General features: G+C 43.1%; 1 protein-coding gene across 3 annotated transcripts in view; it reads right to left on the bottom strand.

Annotated features, from left to right (window-relative positions):
• The window catches only part of vps50 (VPS50 EARP/GARPII complex subunit), a 421,495-nt gene that overhangs the window by 215,937 nt on the left and 180,558 nt on the right, over window positions 1-25,000 (bottom strand). For all 3 annotated transcript variants that reach the window (XM_061983218.1, XM_061983220.1, XM_061983219.1), the window contains exon 12: window positions 11,627-11,767. In XM_061983218.1, coding sequence (XP_061839202.1) covers window positions 11,627-11,767 — 141 coding nt within the window. The remainder of the gene's footprint in view (window positions 1-11,626; window positions 11,768-25,000) is intronic.

Here is a 25,000-nt window from a genome sequence, read left to right as displayed (position 1 = left end):
AGTCCATAGTGGATCTAACATAATAGTGAAAGTCGAGTCCATAGTGGATCTAACATAATAGTGAGAGTCCAGTCTATAGTGAATCTAACATAATAGTGAGAGAGTCCAGTCCATAGTGGATCTAGCATAATAGTGAGAGTCCAGTCCATAGTAGATCTAACATAATAGTGAAAGTCCAGTCCATAGTGGATCTAACATAATAGTGAGAGTCCAGTCCATAGTGGATCTAACATAATAGTGAAAGTCCAGTCCATAGTAGATCTAACATAATAGTGAAAGTCCAGTCCATAGTGGATCTAACATAATAGTGAGAGTCCAGTCTATAGTGGATCTAACATAATAGTGAGAGTCCAGTCCATAGTGGATCTAACATAATAGTGTGAGAGTCCAGTCCATAGTGGATCTAACATAATAGTGAGAGTCCAGTCTATAGTGGATCTAACATAATAGTGAGAGTCCAGTCCATAGTAGATCTAACATAATATTGTGAGAGTCCAGTCCATAGTAGATCTAACATAATAGTGAAAGTTCAGTCCATAGTGGATCTAACATAATAGTGTGAGAGTCCAGTCCATAGTGGATCTAACATAATAGTGCGAGTCCAGTCCATAGTGGATCTAACATAATATTGTGAGAGTCCAGTCCATAGTGGATCTAACATAATAGTGTGAGAGTCCAGTCCATAGTGGATCTAGCATAATATTGTGAGAGTCCAGTCCATAGTGGATCTAACATAATAGTGTGAGAGTCCAGTCCATAGTGGATCTAACATAATAGTGAGAGTCCAGTCCATAGTAGATCTAACATAATAGTGTGAGAGTCCAGTCCATAGTAGATCTAACATAATAGTGAAAGTCCAGTCCATAGTGGATCTAACATAATTGTGTGAGAGTCCAGTCCATAGTGGATCTAACATAATAGTGAGAGTCCAGTCCATAGTGGATCTAACATAATAGTGAGAGAGTCCAGTCCATAGTGGATCTAACATAATATTGTGAGAGTCCAGTCCATAGTGGATCCAAAATAATAGTGAGAGTCCAGTCCATAGTGGATCTAACATAATAGTGAGAGTCCAGTCTATAGTGAATCTAAAATAATAGTGAGAGAGTCCAGTCCATAGTGGATCTAACATAATAGTGAGAGAGTCCAGTCCATAGTGGATCTAACATAATAGTGCGAGTCCAGTCCATAGTAGGGCCAGCAGGAGATCTTCTTGAGTGGAGACAAGTCACCAACTGATACACAGATGAGTGGTCCAACCCAGGTGCCGACTTTGAACAGCGATGCATAACACATATTGCTCTATGATAAAACCACGAGCGCAGTCCTCCTTAACAACCAAATAGGACAGTTCTTCCGAACCACAGCAGGTGTCAGGCAAGGATGTATTCTTACCTTGTTCAATCTATTCCTAGACAGAATCATGCAGGAAGACCTACACCAGCACCAGACTACAATATCAATAAACGGCAGGCCCATCTGCAATCTACGTTTTTGCAGATGATATCGACCTCACGGCAGACTCAAACTCCGAACTGCAGGACCTTACAAACAAATGATGCACAGCAGCTGGTGCCTATGGAATAGAGGTCAGCACAGACAAATCCAAGGTACTGGTGAACACCTCAAAGAATTCAAGGGCCAACATAATGATGGATAGGGAAGAACTGGAGGAAGTGTCCAGATTTAAATACCTGGGAGCAAGACTGACCAGAGACCATATCACCCAGCCCTAGGTCTAGCCTTTATAAGCATGTTTGACTTATTGTTTCTCTTCGGTCCTGGGTTCAATTTCCTGTGGTATAGCCCCACCACATGACATCTTTGCTGTATTACCTGCGTGAGCTCGGTAGTCTAAAGTCCACATTTCCTAGTCCTCCCCTTCAAAGGGTGACAAGACCGAGGTTGCACAGACCGTGGGATTGATAAGGAGTCAATAATGATGAGCTGTGCATGTAAAATTAATATGACCTCTCCTTACCTCGCTGACCTCTCACTCTGGTCCCTCTGCTCTTGAATATAAAGTCACATAATTAAAAAGGAAAGTTCAGGGGGTGCAACGTGGGCTTGAACATCCTTCAATCCTTGCTCTCCTCCGCACAAACACCTCGATTGATGCAGGAGTGAAGAAAGGACGTCGAGTGGATCTAGCAGAATATTGTGAGAGTCCAGTCCATAGTGGATCTAACATAATAGTGTGAGAGTCCAGTCCATAGTGGATCTAACATAATAGTGTGAAAGTACAGTTCATAGTGGATCTAACATAATAGTGTGAGAGTCCAGTCCATAGTGGATCTAAAATAATAGTGTGAGAGTCCAGTCCATAGTGGATCTAACATAATAGTGTGAAAGTACAGTTCATAGTGGATCTAACATAATAGTGTGAGAGTCCAGTCCATAGTGGATCTAAAATAATAGTGTGAGAGTCCAGTCCATAGTGGATCTAACATAATAGTGAGACTCCAGTCCATAGTGGATCTAACATAAAAGTGTGAGAGTCCAGTCCATAGTGGATCTAAAATAATAGTGTGAAAGTACAGTTCATAGTGGATCTAACATAATAGTGTGAAAGTCCAGTCCATAGTGGATCTAACATAATAGTGTGAAAGTCCAGTCCATAGTGGATCTAGCATAATAGTGAGAGTCCAGTCCATAGTGGATCTAACATAATAGTGTGAAAGTCCAGTTCATAGTGGATCTAACATAATAGTGTGAGAGTCCAGTCCATAGTGGATCTAACATAATAGTGAGAGTCCAGTCCATAGTGGATCTAACTTAATAATGACAGTTCGGTCCATAGTGGATCTAACATAATAGTATGAGAGTCCAGTCCATAGTGGATCTAACATAATAGTGTGAGAGTCCAGTCCATAGTGGATCTAGCATAATAGTGAGAGTCCAGTCCATAGTGGATCTAACATAATAGTGTGAAAGTCCAGTTCATAGTGGATCTAACATAATAGTGTGAGAATCCAGTCCATAGTGGATCTAACATAATAGTGAGAGTCCAGTCCATAGTGGATCTAACATAATAATGACAGTTCAGTCCATAGTGGATCTAACATAATAGTGTGAGAGTCCAGTCCATAGTGGATCTAACATAATAGTGAGAGTCCAGTCCATAGTGGATCTAACATAATAGTGAGAGTCCAGTCCATAGTGGATCTAACCTAATAGTGAGAGTCCAGTCCATAGTGGATCTAACATAATATTGTGAGAGTCCAGTCCATAGTGGATCTAGCATAATAGTGAGAGTCCAGTCCATAGTGGATCTAACATAATAGTGTGAGAGTCCAGTCCATAGTGGATCTAACATAATAGTGTGAGAGTCCAGTCCATAGTGGATCTAACATAATAGTGTGAGAGTCCAGCCCATAGTGGATCTAACCTAATAGTGAGAGTCCAGTCCATAGTGGATCTAACATAATATTGTGAGAGTCCAGTCCATAGTGGATCTAGCATAATAGTGAGAGTCCAGTCCATAGTGGATCTAACATAATAGTGTGAGAGTCCAGTCCATAGTGGATCTAACATAATAGTGTGAGAGTCCAGTCCATAGTGGATCTAACATAATAGTGTGAGAGTCCAGCCCATAGTGGATCTAACATAATAGTGTGAGAGTCCAGTCCATAGTGGATCTAGCAGAATATTGTGAGAGTCCAGTCCATAGTGGATCTAGCATAATAGTGTGAGAGTCCAGTCCATAGTGGATCTAGCAGAATATTGTGAGAGTCCAGTCCATAGTGGATCTAGCATATTAGTGTGAGAGTCCAGTCCATAGTGGATCTAACATAATAGTGTGAAAGTACAGTCCACAGTGGATCTAGCATAATAGTGTGAGAGTCCAGTCCATAGTGGATCTAACATAATAGTGTGAGAGTCCAGTCCATAGTGGATCTAACATAATAGTGAGAGTCCAGTCCATAGTGGATCTAACATAATATTGTGTGAGTTCAGTCCATAGTGGATCTAGTTAATAGTGTGAGAGTTCAGTCCATAGTGGATCTAACATAATATTGAGAGTCCAGTCCATAGTGGATCTAACATAATAGTGTGGGAGTCCAGTCCATAGTGGATCTAACATAATAGTGAGAGTCCAGTCCATAGTGGATCTAACATAATAGTGAGAGTCCAGTCCATAGTGGATCTAACATATAAGTGTTAGAATGAAGGCAACACATGATACAAGTGTCCATATTAGCTATAATAGCCTACTATCAAAATGACTATGTTTCACAGGCTGAAACAAATCTTTGTTGACAGAAATGTTGAAATTAAATATTTATTCCACACATGTTTACAACACTGGAAAACATTAGTAAAACGGAGGCTTCACAGAGGGTGAGATAACTCCTGGAAATGACTGGCTTTTAATGACCAAAGGTATAGATGTGTGTGTCCAAGTAAAGGAAATGGCGGGCTCTTTTAATGGATTCATCACAATCTTTGCAAGCTGCGTAACGTTTGCTGTGGTCTGGAACAACATGTCACACAAACAACTATCTGAAATACAGATAATGTGTCATGAGACATGCACATTTAAATTAAATACACAGAGGACATAAGTAAAGGAAATTAAATGAGCTCAAATATACAATGTGTACATACAGCTAGCCTAAATAGCATGTTAGCATCGATTAGCTTGCAGTCACGCACTGACCAAATATGCCCGATTAGCACTCCACACAAGTCAATAACATCAGCAAAAGCTCACCTCACTCAGCATAAAATGTTTGGTGGACAAAACGAGACAAAGGAGGAGTGGCATAAAATATGTCTTTCTGTGGCAGCTTCGGGGAAAGTTGTTTGACTGATTGATTGAAACTTGTATTAGTAGATTGCACAGTACAGTACATATTCCGTACAATTGACCACTAAATGGTAACACCCCAATAAGTTTTTCAACATTAATCAATTCATGTACGTGTAAACAAACTACGGTGAGTTCAAAGGCCGCCAAAATTAGTAGGACAAAACGACGCTTGCCAAGTACTCTCATCAGTGAAGTCATGTTTACTATAAACAGTGAGATTTCTAACAATTAGGAAGGTTTGTGTCATGTTGTCTTCCTACAGAAACCATATTAAAATATGTATCAGTGACGTGCGGTGAGGTTGATGGCACTGACTTCATCACAGTCAGATTTACAAACATATGAACCCTAAAGAGTATCTTATTCACCATTTGATTGGCAGCAGTTAACGAGGTTATGTTTAAAAGCTCATACCAGCATTCTTCCCTGCTTGGCACTCAGCATCAAGGCTTGGAATTGGGGGTTAAATCACCAAAAATGATTCCCGGGCGCGGCGCCGCTGCTGCCCACTGCTCCCCTCACCTCCCAGGGGGTGATCAAGGGGATGGGTCAAATGCAGAGGACAAATTTCATCACACCTAGTGTGTGTGTGACAATCATTGGTACTTTAACTTAACTTTAACTTTACACATACAAACTGTAGCACACAAAAAAGCACATTTAATAAAAAAAAATGTTATTATGGTCTTACCTTTACTTATAAATGAAGTCCATGCGCCGCAACTAAAGCCCCCACTTCAACTTTCCACGTGCAAGATTGAATCTATTTAAAAAAGTGTAACCGAGGGTTTATAAATGTCGCTTATACTGTATGAAACTACAAAATAACAAACACGGAGGCTCCAGTTTACACGAGGACCACTTTATTTACCTTCTTTCAAAAACCTCCGCAGCGTGACATCACTTCCGCTCTTAGCGCCTTCAAAATAAGAGCTCAAGGCATATACTGTATAACAGCGCATAACAGGAACTTAACATCACAAAGAGGAAAGCCCATGAAAATAGGTTACAAAAGTTATTTAATAAGAAGCCAAAAAAGAGCAAAAACAATAATGTTCGTGTTGGAGGAGTTGTGAATTAGGTACACCTGCAGTCTGCAGGTGTATCTAATGTCGTGTCCCTGCAGTCATTCACAACTCCTCCAACCCCAACATTTTTGTTTTTGCACTTTTTGGCTTCTTATGAAATAATTTTTTAAAATAGATTCAATCTTGCACGTGGAAAGTTTAAGTGTGGGCTTTAGTTGATATAACAATTCTACGGCGGGGGTGCAGGAGGCGGGGCTACTGGAGCCTCAACCAGTGCGTCTTTTGCAGCCGTTTTATGATCGCTCAGCACAAGAAATACGTTACACACATACAGTTGTTGACAAAATACACTGTACATTATATACCTCAGCTAACTAAACTATGGAAATGTATAATATAGTTCATATAGCAATACAGTCTCACTGCACAGCAGGCCAGCAGTTAGCCGAGTCCGTCCATGTTGAGGCACCGAGTGACGCACCGTCTCTTCTCAGTATTTGAACGGCAAATGTGAAAATTCAGCGATTTTGAATAAAAATAATCTAAAACTGGTGACGTTAAATGGAAAATAACTTTATAGTATAATCACTGGATACATATAACAATTAATTATTTTTTTTTTTCTTTTTACATTTTTTTTCTTTCCATGATGGCTGGTGAGGCGGGGCCTCACCTGCCTCTAGTGACTGCACGTCACTGATATACAGGTAAAAGCCAGTAAATTAGAATATTTTGAAAAACTTGATTTATTTCAGTAATTGCATTCAAAAGGTGTAACTTGTACATTATATTTATTCATTGCACACAGACTGATGCATTCAAATGTTTGTTTCATTTAATTTTGATGATTTGAAGTGGCAACAAATGAAAATCCAAAATTCCGTGTGTCACAAAATTAGAATATTACTTAAGGCTAATACAAAAAAGGGATTTTTAGAAATGTTGGCCAACTGAAAAGTATGAAAATGAAAGATATGAGCATGTACAATACTCAATACTTGGTTGGAGCTCCTTTTGCCTCAATTACTGCGTTAATGCGGCGTGGCATGGAGTCGATGAGTTTCTGGCACTGCTCAGGTGTTATGAGAGCCCAGGTTGCTCTGATAGTGGCCTTCAACTCTTCTGCGTTTTTGGGTCTGGCATTCTGCATCTTCCTTTTCACAATACCCCACAGATTTTCTATGGGGTTAAGGTCAGGGGAGTTGGCGGGCCAATTTAGAACAGAAATACCATGGTCCGTAAACCAGGCACGGGTAGATTTTGCGCTGTGTGCAGGCGCCAAGTCCTGTTGGAACTTGAAATCTCCATCTCCATAGAGCAGGTCAGCAGCAGGAAGCATGAAGTGCTCTAAAACTTGCTGGTAGACGGCTGCGTTGACCCTGGATCTCAGGAAACAGAGTGGACCGACACCAGCAGATGACATGGCACCCCAAACCATCACTGATGGTGGAAACTTTACACTAGACTTCAGGCAACGTGGATCCTGTGCCTCTCCTGTCTTCCTCCAGACTCTGGGACCTCGATTTCCAAAGGAAATGCAAAATTTGCTTTCGTCAGAAAACATGACTTTGGACCACTCAGCAGCAGTCCAGCTCTTTTTTTCCTTAGCCCAGGTGAGACGCTTTTCGCGCTGTTTCTTGGTCAACAGTGGCTTGACACGAGGTATGCGGCAGTTGAAACCCATGTCTTTCAAGCGTCTCTTGGTGGTGGATCTTGAAGCACTGACTCCAGCAGCTGTCCACTCCTTCTGAATCTCCCCCACATTTTTGAATGGTTTTTTTTTTCACAATCTTGACCAGGGCGCGGTGATCCCTATCGCTTGTACACTTTTTCTGACCACAGTTTTTCCTTCCCTTTGCCTCTCCATTAATGTGTTTGGACACAGAGCTCTGAGAACAGCCAGCCTCTTCAGCAATAACCTTTTGTGTCTTTCCCTCCTTGTGCAATGTGTCGATGGTTGCCTTTTGGACAGCTGTCAAATCTGAAGTCTTCCCCATGTTTGTGTAGGCTTCAGAACTGGACTGAGAGACCATTTAAAGCCCTTTGCAGGTGTTTTGAGTTAATCAGCTGATTAGTTTGTGGCACCAGGTGTCTTCAAAATGTAACCCTTACACAATATTCTAATTTTGTGACACACGGAATTTTGGATTTTCATTTGTTGCCACTTCAAATCATCAAAATTAAATGAAATAAACATTTGAATGCATCAGTCTGTGTGCAATGAATAAATATAATGTACAAGTTACACCTTTTGAATGCAATTACTGAAATAAATCAAGTTTTTCAAAATATTCTAATTTACTGGCTTTTACCTGTATATGTATATATATTTTTTCCCCTCATCTTTTTCCATCTTCATACATACATTTTCAAAAAGCCATTAGGGCAACGCTATCGAGAGCCACGGGTTGCCAACCCCCGCCCTACATGAGCCATAGTCAGCCAATAGTGTAAACAACACAATCCATCAAGCGTAAATTGCTGAGGATGTTTGTTTGTTTGTGAATGAGTTTGCACACTTCTAGCTCTTGTCTCACATTCTATTACAATTTCACTCATGTACTTAATATTCTGGCTTTTGCATGCAAAAAAAAGGGGCAAAAAAAAACAGGATTTGAGCCAAAACTGCTGACATTGTAAAAATGTAGCTTCTATTAACATACTGTATATATATATATATATAGAGAGAGAGAGAGAGAGGGAAAACATAACCAAGCAAGAGATGAAAGGAGTATAAAAATAAAGGGAGAGGTAAAGGGCAGGGCATTGAAAATGTGGAGCGTGACAGCTGTGCCAGACTAACAACTCAACAAGCAAGCGGAGTGCGAAGAAAAAAAACAAAACTGTGAGAGCCGGAATATACGGTGAAATGTGAGAGAAACACATGGTCGCCTCCACCCATCCCAGGAGGACTTGTAACCATCCACTTCTACGGCACAATCTCCCAGGGACTCTCAGCAAGTTCATGATGAATTGACCGAGTTAGGGCTTGTAAAGCGGCACTGCGGGCTGGACTTAAATCTGCCGGCCAGAGGATACAAGCTCAGACATACACTATAGTGCCAAAAGTATGTGGCCAACCATCCAAATGATGACAATCAGGTGTCCTAATCACTTGGCCCGGTGTATCAAATCAAGCACTTAGGCATGGAGACTGTTTCTACAAACATTTGTGAAAGAATGGGCCGCTTTCAGTGATTTCCAGCGTGAAATTGCCTAACTCCTAAATATTCCAAAGTCAACTGTCGGCTTTATTATAAGAAAATGGAAGTCTGATGGACTTTTTTGATTGATTGATTGAGTGATAGAAACTTTTATTAGTAGATTGCACAGTACAGTACATATTCCGTATAATTGACCACTAAATGGTAACACCCCAATAAGTTTTTCAACTTGTTTAAGTCGGGGTCCACGTTAATCAATTCATGTACGTGTAAACAAACTACGGTGAGTTTGGGGACGGCGTGGCGAAGTTGGTAGAGTGGCCGTGCCAGCCATCGGAGGGTTGCTGGTTACTGGGGTTCAATCCCCACCTTCTACCATCCTAGTCACGTCCGTTGTGTCCTAGGGCAAGACACTTCACCCCTTGCTCCTGATGGCTGCTGGTTAGCGCCTTGCATGGCAGCTCCCGCCATCAGTGTGTGAATGTGTGTGTGAATGGGTGAATGTGGAAGTAGTGTCAAAGCGCTTTGAGTACCTTGAAGGTAGAAAAGCGCTATACAAGTATAACCCATTTATCATCCGCTAACGTCGGGACCATTAGCGGATGAATTACAGAACACATACAGGTAAAAGCCAGTAAATTAGAATATTTTGAAAAACTTGATTTATTTCAGTAATTGCATTCAAAAGGTGTAACTTGTACATTATATTTATTCATTGCACACAGACTGATGCATTCAAATGTTTATTTCATTTAATTTTGATGATTTGAAGTGGCAACAAATGAAAATGCAAAATTCCGTGTGTCACAAAATTAGAATATTACTTAAGGCTAATACAAAAAAGGGATTTTTAGAAATGTTGGCCAACTGAAAAGTATGAAAATGAAAAATATGAGCATGTACAATACTCAATACTTGGTTGGAGCTCCTTTTGCCTCAATTACTGCGTTAATGCGGCGTGGCATGGAGTCGATGAGTTTCTGGCACTGCTCAGGTGTTATGAGAGCCCAGGTTGCTCTGATAGTGGCCTTCAACTCTTCTGCGTTTTTGGGTCTGGCATTCTGCATCTTCCTTTTCACAATACCCCACAGATTTTCTATGGGGCTAAGGTCAGGGGAGTTGGCGGGCCAATTTAGAACAGAAATACCATGGTCCGTAAACCAGGCACGGGTAGATTTGGCGCTGTGTGCAGGCGCCAAGTCCTGTTGGAACTTGAAATCTCCATCTCCATAGAGCAGGTCAGCAGCAGGAAGCATGAAGTGCTCTAAAACTTGCTGGTAGACGGCTGCGTTGACCCTGGATCTCAGGAAACAGAGTGGACCGACACCAGCAGATGACATGGCACCCCAAACCATCACCCAACCATGCAAATTTTGCATTTCCTTTGGAAATCGAGGTCCCAGAGTCTGAAGGAAGACAGGAGAGGCACAGGATCCACGTTGCCTGAAGTCTAGTGTAAAGTTTCCACCATCAGTGATGGTTTGGGGTGCCATGTCATCTGCTGGTGTCGGTCCACTCTGTTTCCTGAGATCCAGGGTCAACGCAGCCGTCTACCAGCAAGTTTTAGAGCACTTCATGCTTCCTGCTGCTGACCTGCTCTATGGAGATGGAGATTTCAAGTTCCAACAGGACTTGGCGCCTGCACACAGCGCAAAATCTACCCGTGCCTGGTTTACGGACCATGGTATTTCTGTTCTAAATTGGCCCGCCAACTCCCCTGACCTTAGCCCCATAGAAAATCTGTGGGGTATTGTGAAAAGGAAGATGCAGAATGCCAGACCCAAAAACGCAGAAGAGTTGAAGGCCACTATCAGAGCAACCTGGGCTCTCATAACACCTGAGCAGTGCCAGAAACTCATCGACTCCATGCCACGCCGCATTAACGCAGTAATTGAGGCAAAAGGAGCTCCAACCAAGTATTGAGTATTGTACATGCTCATATTTTTCATTTTCATACTTTTCAGTTGGCCAACATTTCTAAAAATCCTTTTTTTGTATTAGCCTTAAGTAATATTCTAATTTTGTGACACACGGAATTTTGGATTTTCATTTGTTGCCACTTCAAATCATCAAAATTAAATGAAATAAACATTTGAATGCATCAGTCTGTGTGCAATGAATAAATATAATGTACAAGTTACACCTTTTGAATGCAATTACTGAAATAAATCAAGTTTTTCAAAATATTCTAATTTACTGGCTTTTACCTGTACAAGTGATAGACAGTTGCGATAGCCAATCAGATCCACAAGTAACGAGACTGTGACTGGATACTCACTTGTCATTCCAAAGTGAGTATCAGGTTCAAAACACTGATGACATATATTAAACAGGACAAGAAGCAAGGAATTAAACAGACAGAATTGTGGCTCTGCTCGCGGTGAGCATCCAATCACAGGATCAATGTCACGTCCTAGAAGGCCTTACTGACAACAACTCGTGATCTGATTGGCTATCGCAACTGTCTATCGACTGTATGTGCCCGTTCAATTGTGCTCAGACATTGTTGATTCTGAAGGCAGATTTGGTACATAAGCTAGCTGAATTCTGATTGGATAAAAACTCTAACCTAAAAAACCAGCACACCGCCGGTCTCCGCCCGTGTCATCTCCATGTCTTACCGTGCAAAGATCCTTATATTGCATTTTCTGGAACTTGGTATCGGCATTGCCAGCGCAGAGCTCCACATATCCCAGCACCACTTGGAAGACGGTGTTGTGGATGGCTTGGGTGAAGTGCATGTGCAGCTGGTCCATAGCCGTCTGCAGAAGGCGCCAAAACACAAACAAAAGTTTAGGGAAATGATTCCATCAAGATGTCACGTTCATCTGCCAAAGAAAAGCAGCAGATATCGCAAATGTACACTTGGTCTTAGTATCAGTGTTCTTAAATTCCATTTCAAAAGTTTAGTTTATTATTTCTTTGGTCAGTGGTCAACAAAATAATCAAACAGTTTTACATTCATAAATTGAAAGGGTTTAGGCTGAAGTTGAGCACTTATTTGGCCTAACTTAAAACAACTCTGATCTTGAGCTTCATCGAAATGTGACATTTCCTTTACACAACATATAAATACACCTTGTACACAACATGAACACTGTTCAAATATATACACAGTAAAGACATGGACAAACGGTTGGTTGTACCAATAATTATACTTCCATTATTATTTATGTCCCACATTTAGTTTTGTAACAAACATTGATCATATTATTAACTACTGCTGTTCATTCAAGAGCGATATCTTTTTCTAAGACGTCGGTCTTAAAGTTTTCTTTAAAAGGGAACATTATCACCAGACCTATGTAAGCGTCAATACATACCTTGATGTTGCAGAAATAAGACCATATATTTTTTTAACCGATTTCCGAACTCTAAATGGGTGAATTTTGGCGAATTAAACGCCTTTCTAATATTCGCTCTCGGAGCGATCGGGAAGCAATCCGCCATTTTCTCAAACACCGAGTCAAATCAGCTCTGTTATTTTCCGTTTTTCCGACTGTTTTCCGTACCTTGGAGACATCATGCCTCGTCGGTGTGTTGTCGGAGGGTGTAACAACACCAACAGGGACGGATTCAAGTTGCACCAGTGGCCCAAAGATGCGAAAGCGGCAAGAAATTGGACGTTTGTTCCGCACACTTTACCGACGAAAGCTATGCTACGACAGAGATGGCAAGAATGTGTGGATATCCTGCGACACTCAAAGCAGATGCATTTCCAACGATAAAGTCAAAGAAATCTGCCGCCAGACCCCCATTGAATCTGCCGGAGTGTGTGAGCAATTCAGGGACAAAGGACCTCGGTAGCACGGCAAGCAATGGCGGCAGTTTGTTCCCGCAGACGAGCGAGCTAAACCCCCTATCGACCCTAGCTTCCCTGGCCTGCTGACATCAACTCCAAAACTGGACAGATCAGCTTTCAGGAAAAGAGCGCGGATGAGGGTATGTCTACAGAATATATTAATTGATGAAAATTGGGCTGTCTGCACTCTCAAATTGCATGTTGTTGCCAAATGTATTTCATATGCTGTAAACCTAGTTCATAGTTGTTAGTTTCCTTTAATGCCAAACAAACACATACCAATCGTTGGTTGGAAGGCGATCGCCAAATTCGTCCTCGCTTTCGTCGGTTTCGCTTGCATACGGTTCAAACCGATATGGCTCAATAGCTTCAGTTTCTTCTTCAATTTCGTTTTCGCTACCTGCCTCCACACTACAACCATCCGTTTCAATACATGCGTAATCTGTTGAATCGCTTAAGCCGCTGAAATCCGAGTCTGAATCCGAGCTAATGTCGCTATAGCTTGCTGTTCTATGCACCATGTTTGTTTGTATTGGCTTCACTATGTGACGTCACAGGAAAATGGACGGGTGTATATAACGATGGTTAAAATCAGGCACTTTGAAGCTTTTTTTTAGGGATATTGCGTGATGGGTAAAATTTTGAAAAAAACTTTGAAAAATAAAATAAGCCACTGGGAACTGATTTTTAATGGTTTTAACCCTTCTGAAATTGTGATAATGTTCCCCTTTAAATGTGTGAATGGAACTGGAACATTTGAAGGCATCGTCCAAGCTCTTCCACAGAAGGAACAACAAATTGAACGGTCACAATTCAACTCCATAAATCACACTCTTGGCATTCTCTGGATGAGCTTCAAGCACACCTGTGAAGTGAAAACCGTTTCAGGTGACCTACCTCTTGAAGCTCATGGAGAGAATGCCAAGAGTGTGCAAAGCAGTAATCAGAGCAAAGGGTGGCTATTTTGAATGAACTAGAATATAAAACATGTTTTCAGTTATTTCACCTTTTTTTTTGGTTAAGTACATAACTCCACATCATAGTTTTGATGTAACAATCTACAAAATAAAGAAAACACATTGAATGAGAAGGTGTGTCCAAACTTTTAGCCTGTACTGTATGTATGTATGTATGTATACGTATTTACGTATATGCATATGCAAATGTATGCATACTGTATGTACAGTATGTGTTTGGACACCTTATTCTCATTCAATGGTTTCTTTATTTTCATGACTATTTACATTGTAGATTGTCACATCAAAACTATGAATGAACACATGTGGAGTTATGTACTTAACAAAAAAAAAGGTGAAATAACTGAAAACATGTTTCAAATTCTAGTTTCTTCAAAATAGCCACCCTTTGCTCTGATTACTGCTTTGCGCACTCTTGGCATTCTCTCCATGAGCTTCAAGAGGTAGTCACCTGAAATGGTTATCACTTCACAGGTGTGCTTGAAGCTCATGGAGAGAATGCCAAGAGTGTGCAAAGCAGTAAACAGAGCAAAGGGTACTTAACTCCACATGTAGTTTCATAGTTTTGATGTGACAATCAACAATGTAAATACCGTATTTTTCGGACTATAAGTCGCAGTTTTTTTTCATAGTTTGGCCGGGGTTGCGACTTATACTCAGGAGCGACTTATGTGTGAAATGATGAACACATTAGCGTAAAATATCAAATAATATTATTTATCTCATTCACGTAAGAGACTAGACGTATAAGATTTCATGGGATTTAGCGATTAGGAGATTAGTAGATTTTTTTTAAAACTAAAATGTCAAAAATATATGGTAAACTGCAATAATTCCACCTCAAAATGTGGTGTGGATTACTGTAAATGGAAATACAGTACTGCTGTTTTTAATGGTAAAAAAAAAGGCAGCTCAGTTGCCAGAATTTTACTGTAAAATATATTTTTTTTTTTACTGTAAATAAAAAACTGCAATTTTACAGTAACATTTTGGCACCTGAGCTGCCAGTTTGTTTGGTTTTACCGCAAATCAACAAGTGTAGATTTTTAGTGTATTACTGTAAATGCCAAAAAAGAGAAAAATGCTGTAAAAATGACAGTAAATTTCACAATTTTACCATGAAATCTATTGCTAATTTTATGTTGCACAATCTGATGGATAACTTGCTTTGAAATCATTATTATTAGTATTTATTTCTATTTAAAAAATGGTTTGAATGTTTGATCACATATTTTTGCATAATCAGACAATATTTAAGTTAACATAAATTGCGATTACATGGAGTACCGTATTTTTCGGACTATAAGTCGCAGTTTTTTTTCATAGTTTGGCCGGGTGTGCGACTTATACTCAGGAGCGACTTATGTGTGAAATGATTAACACCATCCATCCATCCATCTTCTTCCGCTTATCCGAGGTCGGGTCGCGGGGGCAGCAGCCTAAGCAGGGAAGCCCAGACTTCCCTCTCCCCAGCCACTTCGTCCAGCTCTTCCTGTGGGACCCCGAGGCGTTCCCAGGCCAGCCGGGAGACATAGTCTTCCCAACGTGTCCTGGGTCTTCCCCGCGGCCTCCTACCGGTGGGACGTGCCCTAAACACCTCCCTAGGGAGGCGTTCGGGTGGCATCCTGACCAGATGCCCGAACCACCTCATCTGGCTCCTCTCGATGCGGAGGAGCAGCGGCTTTACTTTGAGCTCCCCCCGGATGACAGAGCTTCTCACCCTATCTCTAAGGGAGAGCCCCGCCACCCGGCGGAGGAAACTCATTTCGGCCGCTTGTACCCGTGATCTTGTCCTTTCGGTCATAACCCAAAGCTCATGACCATAGGTGAGGATGGGAACGTAGATCGACCGGTAAATTGAGAGCTTTGCCTTCCGGCTCAGCTCCTTCTTCACCACAACGGATCGATACAGCGTCCGCATTACTGAAGACGCCGCACCGATCCGCCTGTCGATCTCACGATCCACTCTTCCCCCACTCGTGAACAAGACTCCGAGGTACTTGAACTCCTCCACTTGGGGCAAGATCTCCTCCCCAACCCGGAGATGGCACTCCACCCTTTTCCGGGAGAGAACCATGGACTCGGACTTGGAGGTGCTGATTCTCATTCCAGTCGCTTCACACTCAGCTGCGAACCGATCCAGTGAGAGCTGAAGATCCTGGCCAGATGAAGCCATCAGGACCACATCATCTGCAAAAAGCAGAGACCTAATCCTGCAGCCACCAAACCAGATCCCCTCAACGCCTTGACTGCGCCTAGAAATTCTGTCCATAAAAGTTATGAACAGAATCGGTGACAAAGGGCAGCCTTGGCGGAGTCCAACCCTCACTGGAAACGTGTCCGACTTACTGCCGGCAATGCGGACCAAGCTCTGGCACTGATCATACAGGGAGCGGACTGCCACAATCAGACAGTCCGATACCCCGTACTCTCTGAGCACTCCCCACAGGACTTCCCGAGGGACACGGTCGAATGCCTTCTCCAAGTCCACAAAACACATGTAGACTGGTTGGGCAAACTCCCATGCACCCTCAAGGACCCTGCCGAGAGTATAGAGCTGGTCCACAGTTCCACGACCAGGACGAAAACCACACTGTTCCTCCTGAATCCGAGGTTCGACTATCCGGCGTAGCCTCCTCTCCAGTACACCTGAATAGACCTTACCGGGAAGGCTGCGGAGTGTGATCCCACGATAGTTAGAACACACCCTCCGGTTCCCCTTCTTAAAGAGAGGAACCACCACCCCGGTCTGCCAATCCAGAGGTACCGCCCCCGATGTCCACGCGATGCTGCAGAGTCTTGTCAACCAAGACAGACCCACAGCATCCAGAGCCTTAAGGAACTCCGGGCGGATCTCATCTACCCCCGGGGCCTTGCCACCGAGGAGCTTTTTAACTACCTCAGCAACCTCAGCCCCAGAAATAGGAGAGCCCACCACAGACTCCCCAGGCACTGCTTCCTCATAGGAAGATGTGTTGGTGGGATTGAGGAGGTCTTCGAAGTATTCCCTCCACCGATCCACAACATCCGCAGTCGAGGTCAGCAGAACACCATCCTCACCATACACGGTGTTGATAGTGCACTGCTTCCCCTTCCTGAGGCGGCGGATGGTGGACCAGAATTGCTTCGAAGCCGTCCGGAAGTCGTTTTCCATGGCCTCACCGAACTCCTCCCATGTCCGAGTTTTTGCCTCTGCGACCGCTGAAGCCGCACACCGCTTGGCCTGTCGGTACCTGTCCGCTGCCTCAGGAGTCCTATGAGCCAAAAGAACCCGATAGGACTCCTTCTTCAGCTTGACGGCATCCCTCACCGCCGGTGTCCACCAAATGATGAACACATTAGCGTAAAATATCAAATAATATTATTGATCTCATTGACGTAAGAGACTAGACGTATAAGATTTCATGGGATTTAGCGATTAGGAGTGACAGATTGTTTGGTAAACGTATAGCATGTTCTATATGTTATAGTTATTTGAATGACTCTTACCATAATATGTTACCTTAACATACCAGTTGGTTATTTATGCCTCATATAACGTACACTTATTCAGCCTGTTGTTCACTATTCTTGATTTATTTTAAATTGCCTTTCAAATGTCTATTCTTGCTGTTGGCTTTTATCAAATACATTTCCCCCAAAAAATGCGACTTATACTCCAGTGCGACTTATATGGTTTTTTTTTCATTCTTTATTATGCATTTTCGGCCGGTGCGACTTATACTCCAAAAAATACGGTAATTTAAGAATATTTTTCAACATATTGAGCAAAAAGGTCTCTTTTTTTTCTACCAAGAAAAGTGCACTTGTTATTAGTGAGAATATACTTATTTTAAGGTATTTTTGGGTTCATTGAGGTTAGCTAATTAGGGCCCGCATGGCCCATTGCATAAGGACTCCCAAAGGGAGTCCTTATGCAATGGGACATAAGGACCTATTGAATTTGTAAGGTTTTATTCTTTATTCTTCCGCCGCCACATTAAACTGTAATTTGACCCACTTAACATGCTTCAAAACTCACCATATTTGACCCACACATCAGGACCTGCGAAAATTGTCTTTTAATAAAAAAAACGAACCCCAAAACTCAAAATTGCGCTCTAGCGCACCCTAGGAAGAAAAAAAAACTAGACTGCCTGTAACTCCCACTAGGAAGGTCGGAGATACATGAAACAAAAACCTCTATGTACGTCTGACTCAGACCTAGCTTTCATAATGGTACATTCTCGGGCTAAAATCAACAGGAAGTTGGCTATTCCCCCTTCAAGACAAAAAAGTACTAAAAACAGTCACTTTTGCCTCTTTGAGCTCTAATTTGACCCTCTTAACATGCTTCAAAACTCACCAAACTGAAAACACACATCAGGACTGGCAAAAATTGCGATCTAATAAAAAAACCTAACCCCAAATTTAAAAATTGCGCTCTACAGCAATTTTTGAATAAAACGGAGAAAAAACTGCTCCTCGGAAGAAAAAAATGACAAAACTGACGGTAACTCCCACTGGGAAGGTCGGAGAGACATGAAACAAAATCCTCTCCGTAGGTCTCACTTAGACCTACATTTCATAAATTGACAACCCCCAGCAAAAATCTACAAGAAGCTTGCTATTCCCCCTTCAACACAACATTTTTGTCACCTTTCTTCAAACATTATCTCCTCTGAGCGCGTTTGTTGTTTCGGCTTCAAACTAACACAGGAGAGAGATTGAACCCTTTTGATTAAAAGTTATCGAAAGAGTTTTAATACCGGCTCCGGTTTTGATTTTATGGCCCTTCAAAGAGCCGCTGCGCTGATGCTGCTGTTTTTTCAAGAAGGCTGCTTAAAAGCAGGAAGCACCAGCGTGCCCACACAATGCAGACAAGGTAGGTACACTAAACAAAAATATTGGGACAATTCGGACTAAAAGTAGACAAAAGTATTTGGACACTTATGACGAAAACTGAACAAAAGTATTGGGACACTTAGGACTAGCACCTGCCAAATACGCGGGCCCGACCAATGCTGCTTGCAGCTTTAATTTTACTTGTTTTGGAAAGTCTTGACAAGCCAAATTTTCTTGTTCTATTGGCAGATAATTTTGCTTAGTTCATATAAAATACCCCTAATTTTTGTACTATTTTTTCTTGTTTTTGAACACTGACTTTTTTGCAGTGTAGTAACTAGTACATCATGCATAAGCACATTGAAATACTTTGTATAGTTCAAGACTTAAGAAAATATCACTGCACACTAGAGATGCGCGGTTTGCGGGCACAACCGCGGAGTCCGCGGATTATCCGCGGATCGGGCAGATGAAATTTTAAAAAATTAGATTTTATCCGCGGGTCGGGTCGGGTCGGGTCGGGTCGGGTCGGGCGGTTATAAATAAATAAATGATAAATGGGTTGTACTTGGTTGAAATAAAAAAAAAAAAGATTTTAAATAGATTCAGGCGGGTGGCAGTTAAACCAATTGGGAAATATATATACATAGTTAAATGTTGTTACCCACATACGAAAAACGAGCAGGCACCTGCAGCATATGCCACAACAGAAGAAAAAAAAAAAAGAGAAGGACACTTTTACGGAGCGGAGAAGGCCCCCGACGCCTCGCCGGGGTCCGGGACCGAGGCCCCTTCCCCCGAGAGGGCCCCACCGGGAGCCGTAGCTGAGGCGATCCGCGAGAAGGGCCCGACGCACGTCCAGGGTCACCACCGCGCCCACCGCACCGACACCCCGCCTCGTCCGCCTTCGCCGCGGCCACCGTGGCCGGGGGCTCGTAACATGGGTCACTCCGCGCGCTCCGCCCGCGCAGCTTACCTGCCCGCCACCCCTGTTGCCGGGGGCGCGTAACAGGGGTCACTCCGCGCGCAGTGCGCTCACGAAAGGGGTGGGGCTCACCCTGGTTGATACAGACAGCAGCTAGGACGGTGGCCATGGACGTCGGAACCCGCTAAGGAGTGTGTAACAACCCACCTGCCGAATCAACTAGCCCTGAAAATGGATGGCGCTGGAGCGTCGGGCCCATACCCGGCCGTCGCCGGCAGCGAGATGCGCTTGGAGGTGCGCTCAGCGCGGCTCCCATATGATTGCGCACTGGTGTGCGTCTGGGTCGTGACAGCGTGGCACGCGAATGTCTGTGCTGCATTGGATCAGTCTCCTTTCTTTAACAGGCAAAAGCTTTATAACCTCACTAATGCCTTGCATCATCTATATTAGATATATAACAACGGGCGGGTGCGGGCGGATGGCGGGCGGATGCGGTTCTGATCAAATGTTACATCGGGTGGATGGCGGATGGTTGACGACTTTCTGATGCGGTTGCGGATGAAATAATTGCCTATCCGCGCATCTCTACTGCACACTGCAAAAAGTGAAATCTAAGTAAGATGAAATATGTCAAATAAGGGTGATATTTGCTTATTTTCTGTCTGATAAGATAATTCTTCTCACTAAGCAGATTTTATGTTAGAGTGTTTTACTTGTTTTAAGTGTTTTGGTCCTAAATGATCTCAGTAAGATATTGCAGCTTGTTGCTGAGATGTGATGACCTATATTGAGTAAAACATGCTTGAAACTAGAATATCAAGTGTTGCAAAGCTGTGTCATCAACACTCACAAGTATAAAACTACTTTTTTTAAGTAATCATTTCTTCACTATTCTTTATTTATTTTTAATTGCCTTTCAAATGTCTATTCTTGCTGTTGGCTTTTATCGAATACATTTCCCCAAAAAATGCAACTTATATATGTTTTTTTCCTTCTTTATTATGCATTTTCGGCCGGTGTGACTTATACTCCGGAGCGACTAAATAAATAAAAATAGGGTAGTCATGAAAATAAAGAAAAGGCATTGAATGAGAAGGTGTGTCCAAACTTTTGGCCTGTACTGTATATCTGTGGTTTATAGTCCGGTGCGGCAAATGTATGGAAAATGGTTTTTTTTCCCCTTCTAAAATTTATTGGGTGTGGCTTATGTACCGATGCGCTCTTTAGTTGGGAAAACACGGTCCTATAAGTGAGTCTTCTACTGCTGTTGAATAGTGTCGGAGGTAGATATTTACATATATCCGAATTTAAGTTGTACTTCTTTCATTTCTTAGTCATATTTGAAATCAGCTCGTGTTTTCCATTTATTCTCTTGATGCTCTGTCAGCAAGCATACTATGTGTGTTAACCTTGAGTTCTTTGGAATGTGTTTAGACTAGTATTTGTTTGGTCTACAGAGATGAGAGGGGAGAGAAAGTGGCGGGATCGGGAAGACAGACCATTTTGGGAGGCGCAATAGAAGGTTCTATAGTTAGACTGGTCTCAAAATGTATATTGGAAAAGCTTAGAAAATATACATTTTGAGACCAGTCTAACTATAGAACCTTCTATTGCGCCTCCCAAAATGGTCTGTCTTCCCGATCCCACCACTTTCTCTCCCCTCTCATCTCTGTAGACCAAACAAATACTAGTCTAAACACATTCCAAAGAACTCAAGGTTTAGTGAAAACATGAGCAAAGAGCACTTCCATTTTCAGTTTAACGTGGCTTTGGAACTATTGCGGTGGTTAAAGTGAGAGAGAAGAGTGAAAACTGACTTCCATTGGAGTGTTGAGCATTATTTTAACAAGCATTGGCATTTGAGTCCAAGCCTAATAGCTTTTTCTCCATGACAGAGAGATCCATTGTTGTCCGAGATCTATTAAAAAGTCATCAGCGAGCTACACAGTTTCTCTGTGTGACATGGTCCTTCATTAAGATGAACACGGGCTCTGCTGTTTTACCTCCCTCCTTTCTCTGTAAAGTCCGCCGTTGCCAATCTTCAATAAGTCAAACAGATGGAAAAAAAGTCCCAATTTATACATGAGTTTCTTTTCAAATTCCATAAGCAATTGTTGCAGTTAAAGGGGAACATTATCACCAGACCTATGTAAGTGTCAATATATACCTTGATGTTGCAGAAAAAAGACCATATATTTTTTTAACCGATTTCCGAACTCTAAATGGGTGAATTTTGGCGAATTAAACGCCTTTCTAATATTCGCTCTCGGAGCTATGACGTCACATCGGGAAGCAATCCGCCATTTTCTCAAACACCGAGTCAAATCAGCTCTGTTATTTTCCGTTTTTTCGACTGTTTTCCGTACCTTGGAGCCATCATGCCTCGTCGGTGTGTTGTCGGAGGGTGTAACAACACCAACAGGGACGGATTCAAGTTGCACCAGTGGCCCAAAGATGCCAAAGTGGCAAGAAATTGGACGAATGTTGTTCAAAATACGAGGGTGTGGGGAAAGCCGACGAAAATGGTCAGTCGTTTGTTCCGCACACTTAACCGACGAAAGCTATGCTACGACAGAGATGGCAAGAATGTGTGGATATCCTGCGACACTCAAAGCAGATGCATTTCCAACCATAAAGTCAAAGAAATCTGCCGCCAGACCCCCATTGAATCTGCCGGAGTGTGTGAGCAATTCAGGGACAAAGGACCTCGGTAGCACGGCAAGCAATGGCGGCAGTTTGTTCCCGCAGACGAGCGAGCTAAACCCCCTGGATGTCTTGGCTCACACCGCTTCTACCGTCCCTTAAGCCACCGAAGATGATCAAGAGAAGAATATCGACCCTAGCTTCCCTGGCCTGCTGACATCAACTCCAAAACTGGACAGATCAGCTTTCAGGGACAAAGGACCTCGGTAGCACGGCAAGCAATGGCGGCAGTTTGTTCCCGCAGACGAGCGAGCTAAACCCCCTGGATGTCTTGGCTCACACCGTCCCTTAAACCACCGAAGATGATCAAGAGAAGAATATCGACCCTAGCTTCTCTGGCCTGCTGACATCAACTCCAAAACTGGACAGATCAGCTTTCAGGGACAAAGGACCTCGGTAGCACGGCAAGCAATGGCGGCAGTTTGTTCCCGCAGACGAGCGAGCTAAACCCCCTGGATGTCTTGGCTCACACCGCTTCTACCGTTCCTTAAGCCACCGAAGATGATCAAGAGAAGAATATCGACCCTAGCTTCCCTGGCCTGCTGGCATCAACTCCAAAACTGGACGGATCAGCTTTCAGGGACAAAGGACCTCGGTAGCACGGCAAGCAATGGCGGCAGTTTGTTCCCGCAGACGAGCGAGCTAAACCCCCTGGATGTCTTGGCTCACACCGTCCCTTATGCCACCGAAGATGATCAAGAGAAGAATATCGACCCTAGCTTCCCTGGCCTGCTGACATCAACTCCAAAACTGGACAGATCAGCTTTCAGGGACAAAGGACCTCGGTAGCACGGCAAGCAATGGCGGCAGTTTGTTCCCGCAGACGAGCGAGCTAAACCCCCTGGATGTCTTGGCTCACACCGCTTCTACCGTCCCTTAAGCCACCGAAGATGATCAAGAGAAGAACATCGACCCTAGCTTCCCTGGCCTGCTGACATCAACTCCAAAACTGGACAGATCAGCTTTCAGGGACAAAGGACCTCGGTAGCACGGCAAGCAATGGCGGCAGTTTGATCCCGCAGACGAGCGAGCTAAACCCCCTGGATGTCTTGGCTCACACCGCTTCTACCGTCCCTTAAGCCACCGAAGATGATCAAGAGAAGAATATCGACCCTAGCTTCCCTGGCCTGCTGACAATCAACTCCAAAACTGGACAGATCAGCTTTCAGGGACAAAGGACATTGGTAGCATGGCAAGCAACAGTTTGTTCCCGCAGACGAGCGAGCTAAACCCCCTGGATGTCTTGGCTCACACCGCTTCTACCGTCCCTTAAGCCACTGAAGATGATCAAGACAAGAATATCGACCCTAGCTTCTCTGGCCTGCTGACATCAACTCCAAAACTGGACAGATCAGCTTTCAGGGACAAAGGACCTCGGTAGCACGGCAAGCAATGGCGGCAGTTTTGTTCCCGCAGACGAGCGAGCTAAACCCCCTGGATGTCTTGGCTCACACCGCTTCTACCGTCCCTTAAGCCACTGAAGATGATCAAGACAAGAATATCGACCCTAGCTTCTCTGGCCTGCTGACATCAACTCCAAAACTGGACAGATCAGCTTTCAGGGACAAAGGACCTTGGTAGCACGGCAAGCAACAGTTTGTTCCCGCAGACGAGCGAGCTAAACCCCCTGGATGTCTTGGCTCACACCGCTTCTACCGTCCCTTAAGCCACCGAAGATGATCAAGAGAAGAATATCGACCCTAGCTTCTCTGGCCTGCTGACATCAACTCCAAAACTGGACAGATCAGCTTTCAGGGACAAAGGACCTCGGTAGCACGGCAAGCAATGGCGGCAGTTTGTTCCCGCAGACGAGCGAGCTAAACCCCCTGGATGTCTTGGCTCACACCGCTTCTACCGTCCCTTAAGCCACCGAAGATGATCAAGAGAAGAATATCGACCCTAGCTTCTCTGGCCTGCTGACATCAACTCCAAAACTGGACAGATCAGCTTTCAGGGACAAAGGACCTCGGTAGGACGGCAAGCAATGGCGGCAGTTTGTTCCCGCAGACAAGCGAGCTAAACCCCCTGTATGTCTTGGCTCACACCGCTTCTACCGTCCCTTAAGCCACCGAAGATGATCAAGAGAAGAATATCGACCCTAGCTTCCCTGGCCTGCTGACAATCAACTCCAAAACTGGACAGATCAGCTTTCAGGAAAAGAGAGCGGATGAGGGTATGTCTACAGAATATATTAATTGATGAAAACTTTATTCATTACTCGCGGATTTACGTAAATTATTATACATAAACTGTGTTTACCAATAATTTAGCATAAAAACATTACAACACTTAAAAACAAACACATACCACTCATTGGTTAGAAGGCGATCGCCAAATTCGTACTTGCTTTCTCCCGTGTCGTTTTCGTCGGTTTCGCTTGCATATGGTTCAAACCGATATGGCTAAATAGCTTCAGTTTCTTCTTCAATTTCGCTTAAGCCGCTGAAATCCGAGTCTGAATCCGAGCTAATGTCGCTATAGCTTGCCGTTCTATGCGCCATGTTTGTTTGTGTTGGCTTCACTATGTGATGTCACAAGAAAATGGACGGGTGTATATAACGATGGTTAAAATCAGGCACTTTGAAGCTTTTTTTTTAGGGATATTGAGTGATGGGTAAAATTTTGAAAAAAACTTCGAAAAATAAAATAAGCCACTGGGAACTGATTTTGAATGGTTTTAACCCTTCTGAAATTGTGATAATGTTCCCCTTTAAATGTGTGAATGGAACTGGAACATTTGAAGGCATCGTCCAAGCTCTTCCAC

Source organism: Nerophis lumbriciformis, linkage group LG21, assembly GCF_033978685.3.
Source record: "Nerophis lumbriciformis linkage group LG21, RoL_Nlum_v2.1, whole genome shotgun sequence".
Taxonomy (NCBI): domain Eukaryota; kingdom Metazoa; phylum Chordata; class Actinopteri; order Syngnathiformes; family Syngnathidae; genus Nerophis; species Nerophis lumbriciformis.
Note: the sequence above shows the minus strand (reverse complement) of the source record. Positions and strands in the feature narration are given on the sequence as shown.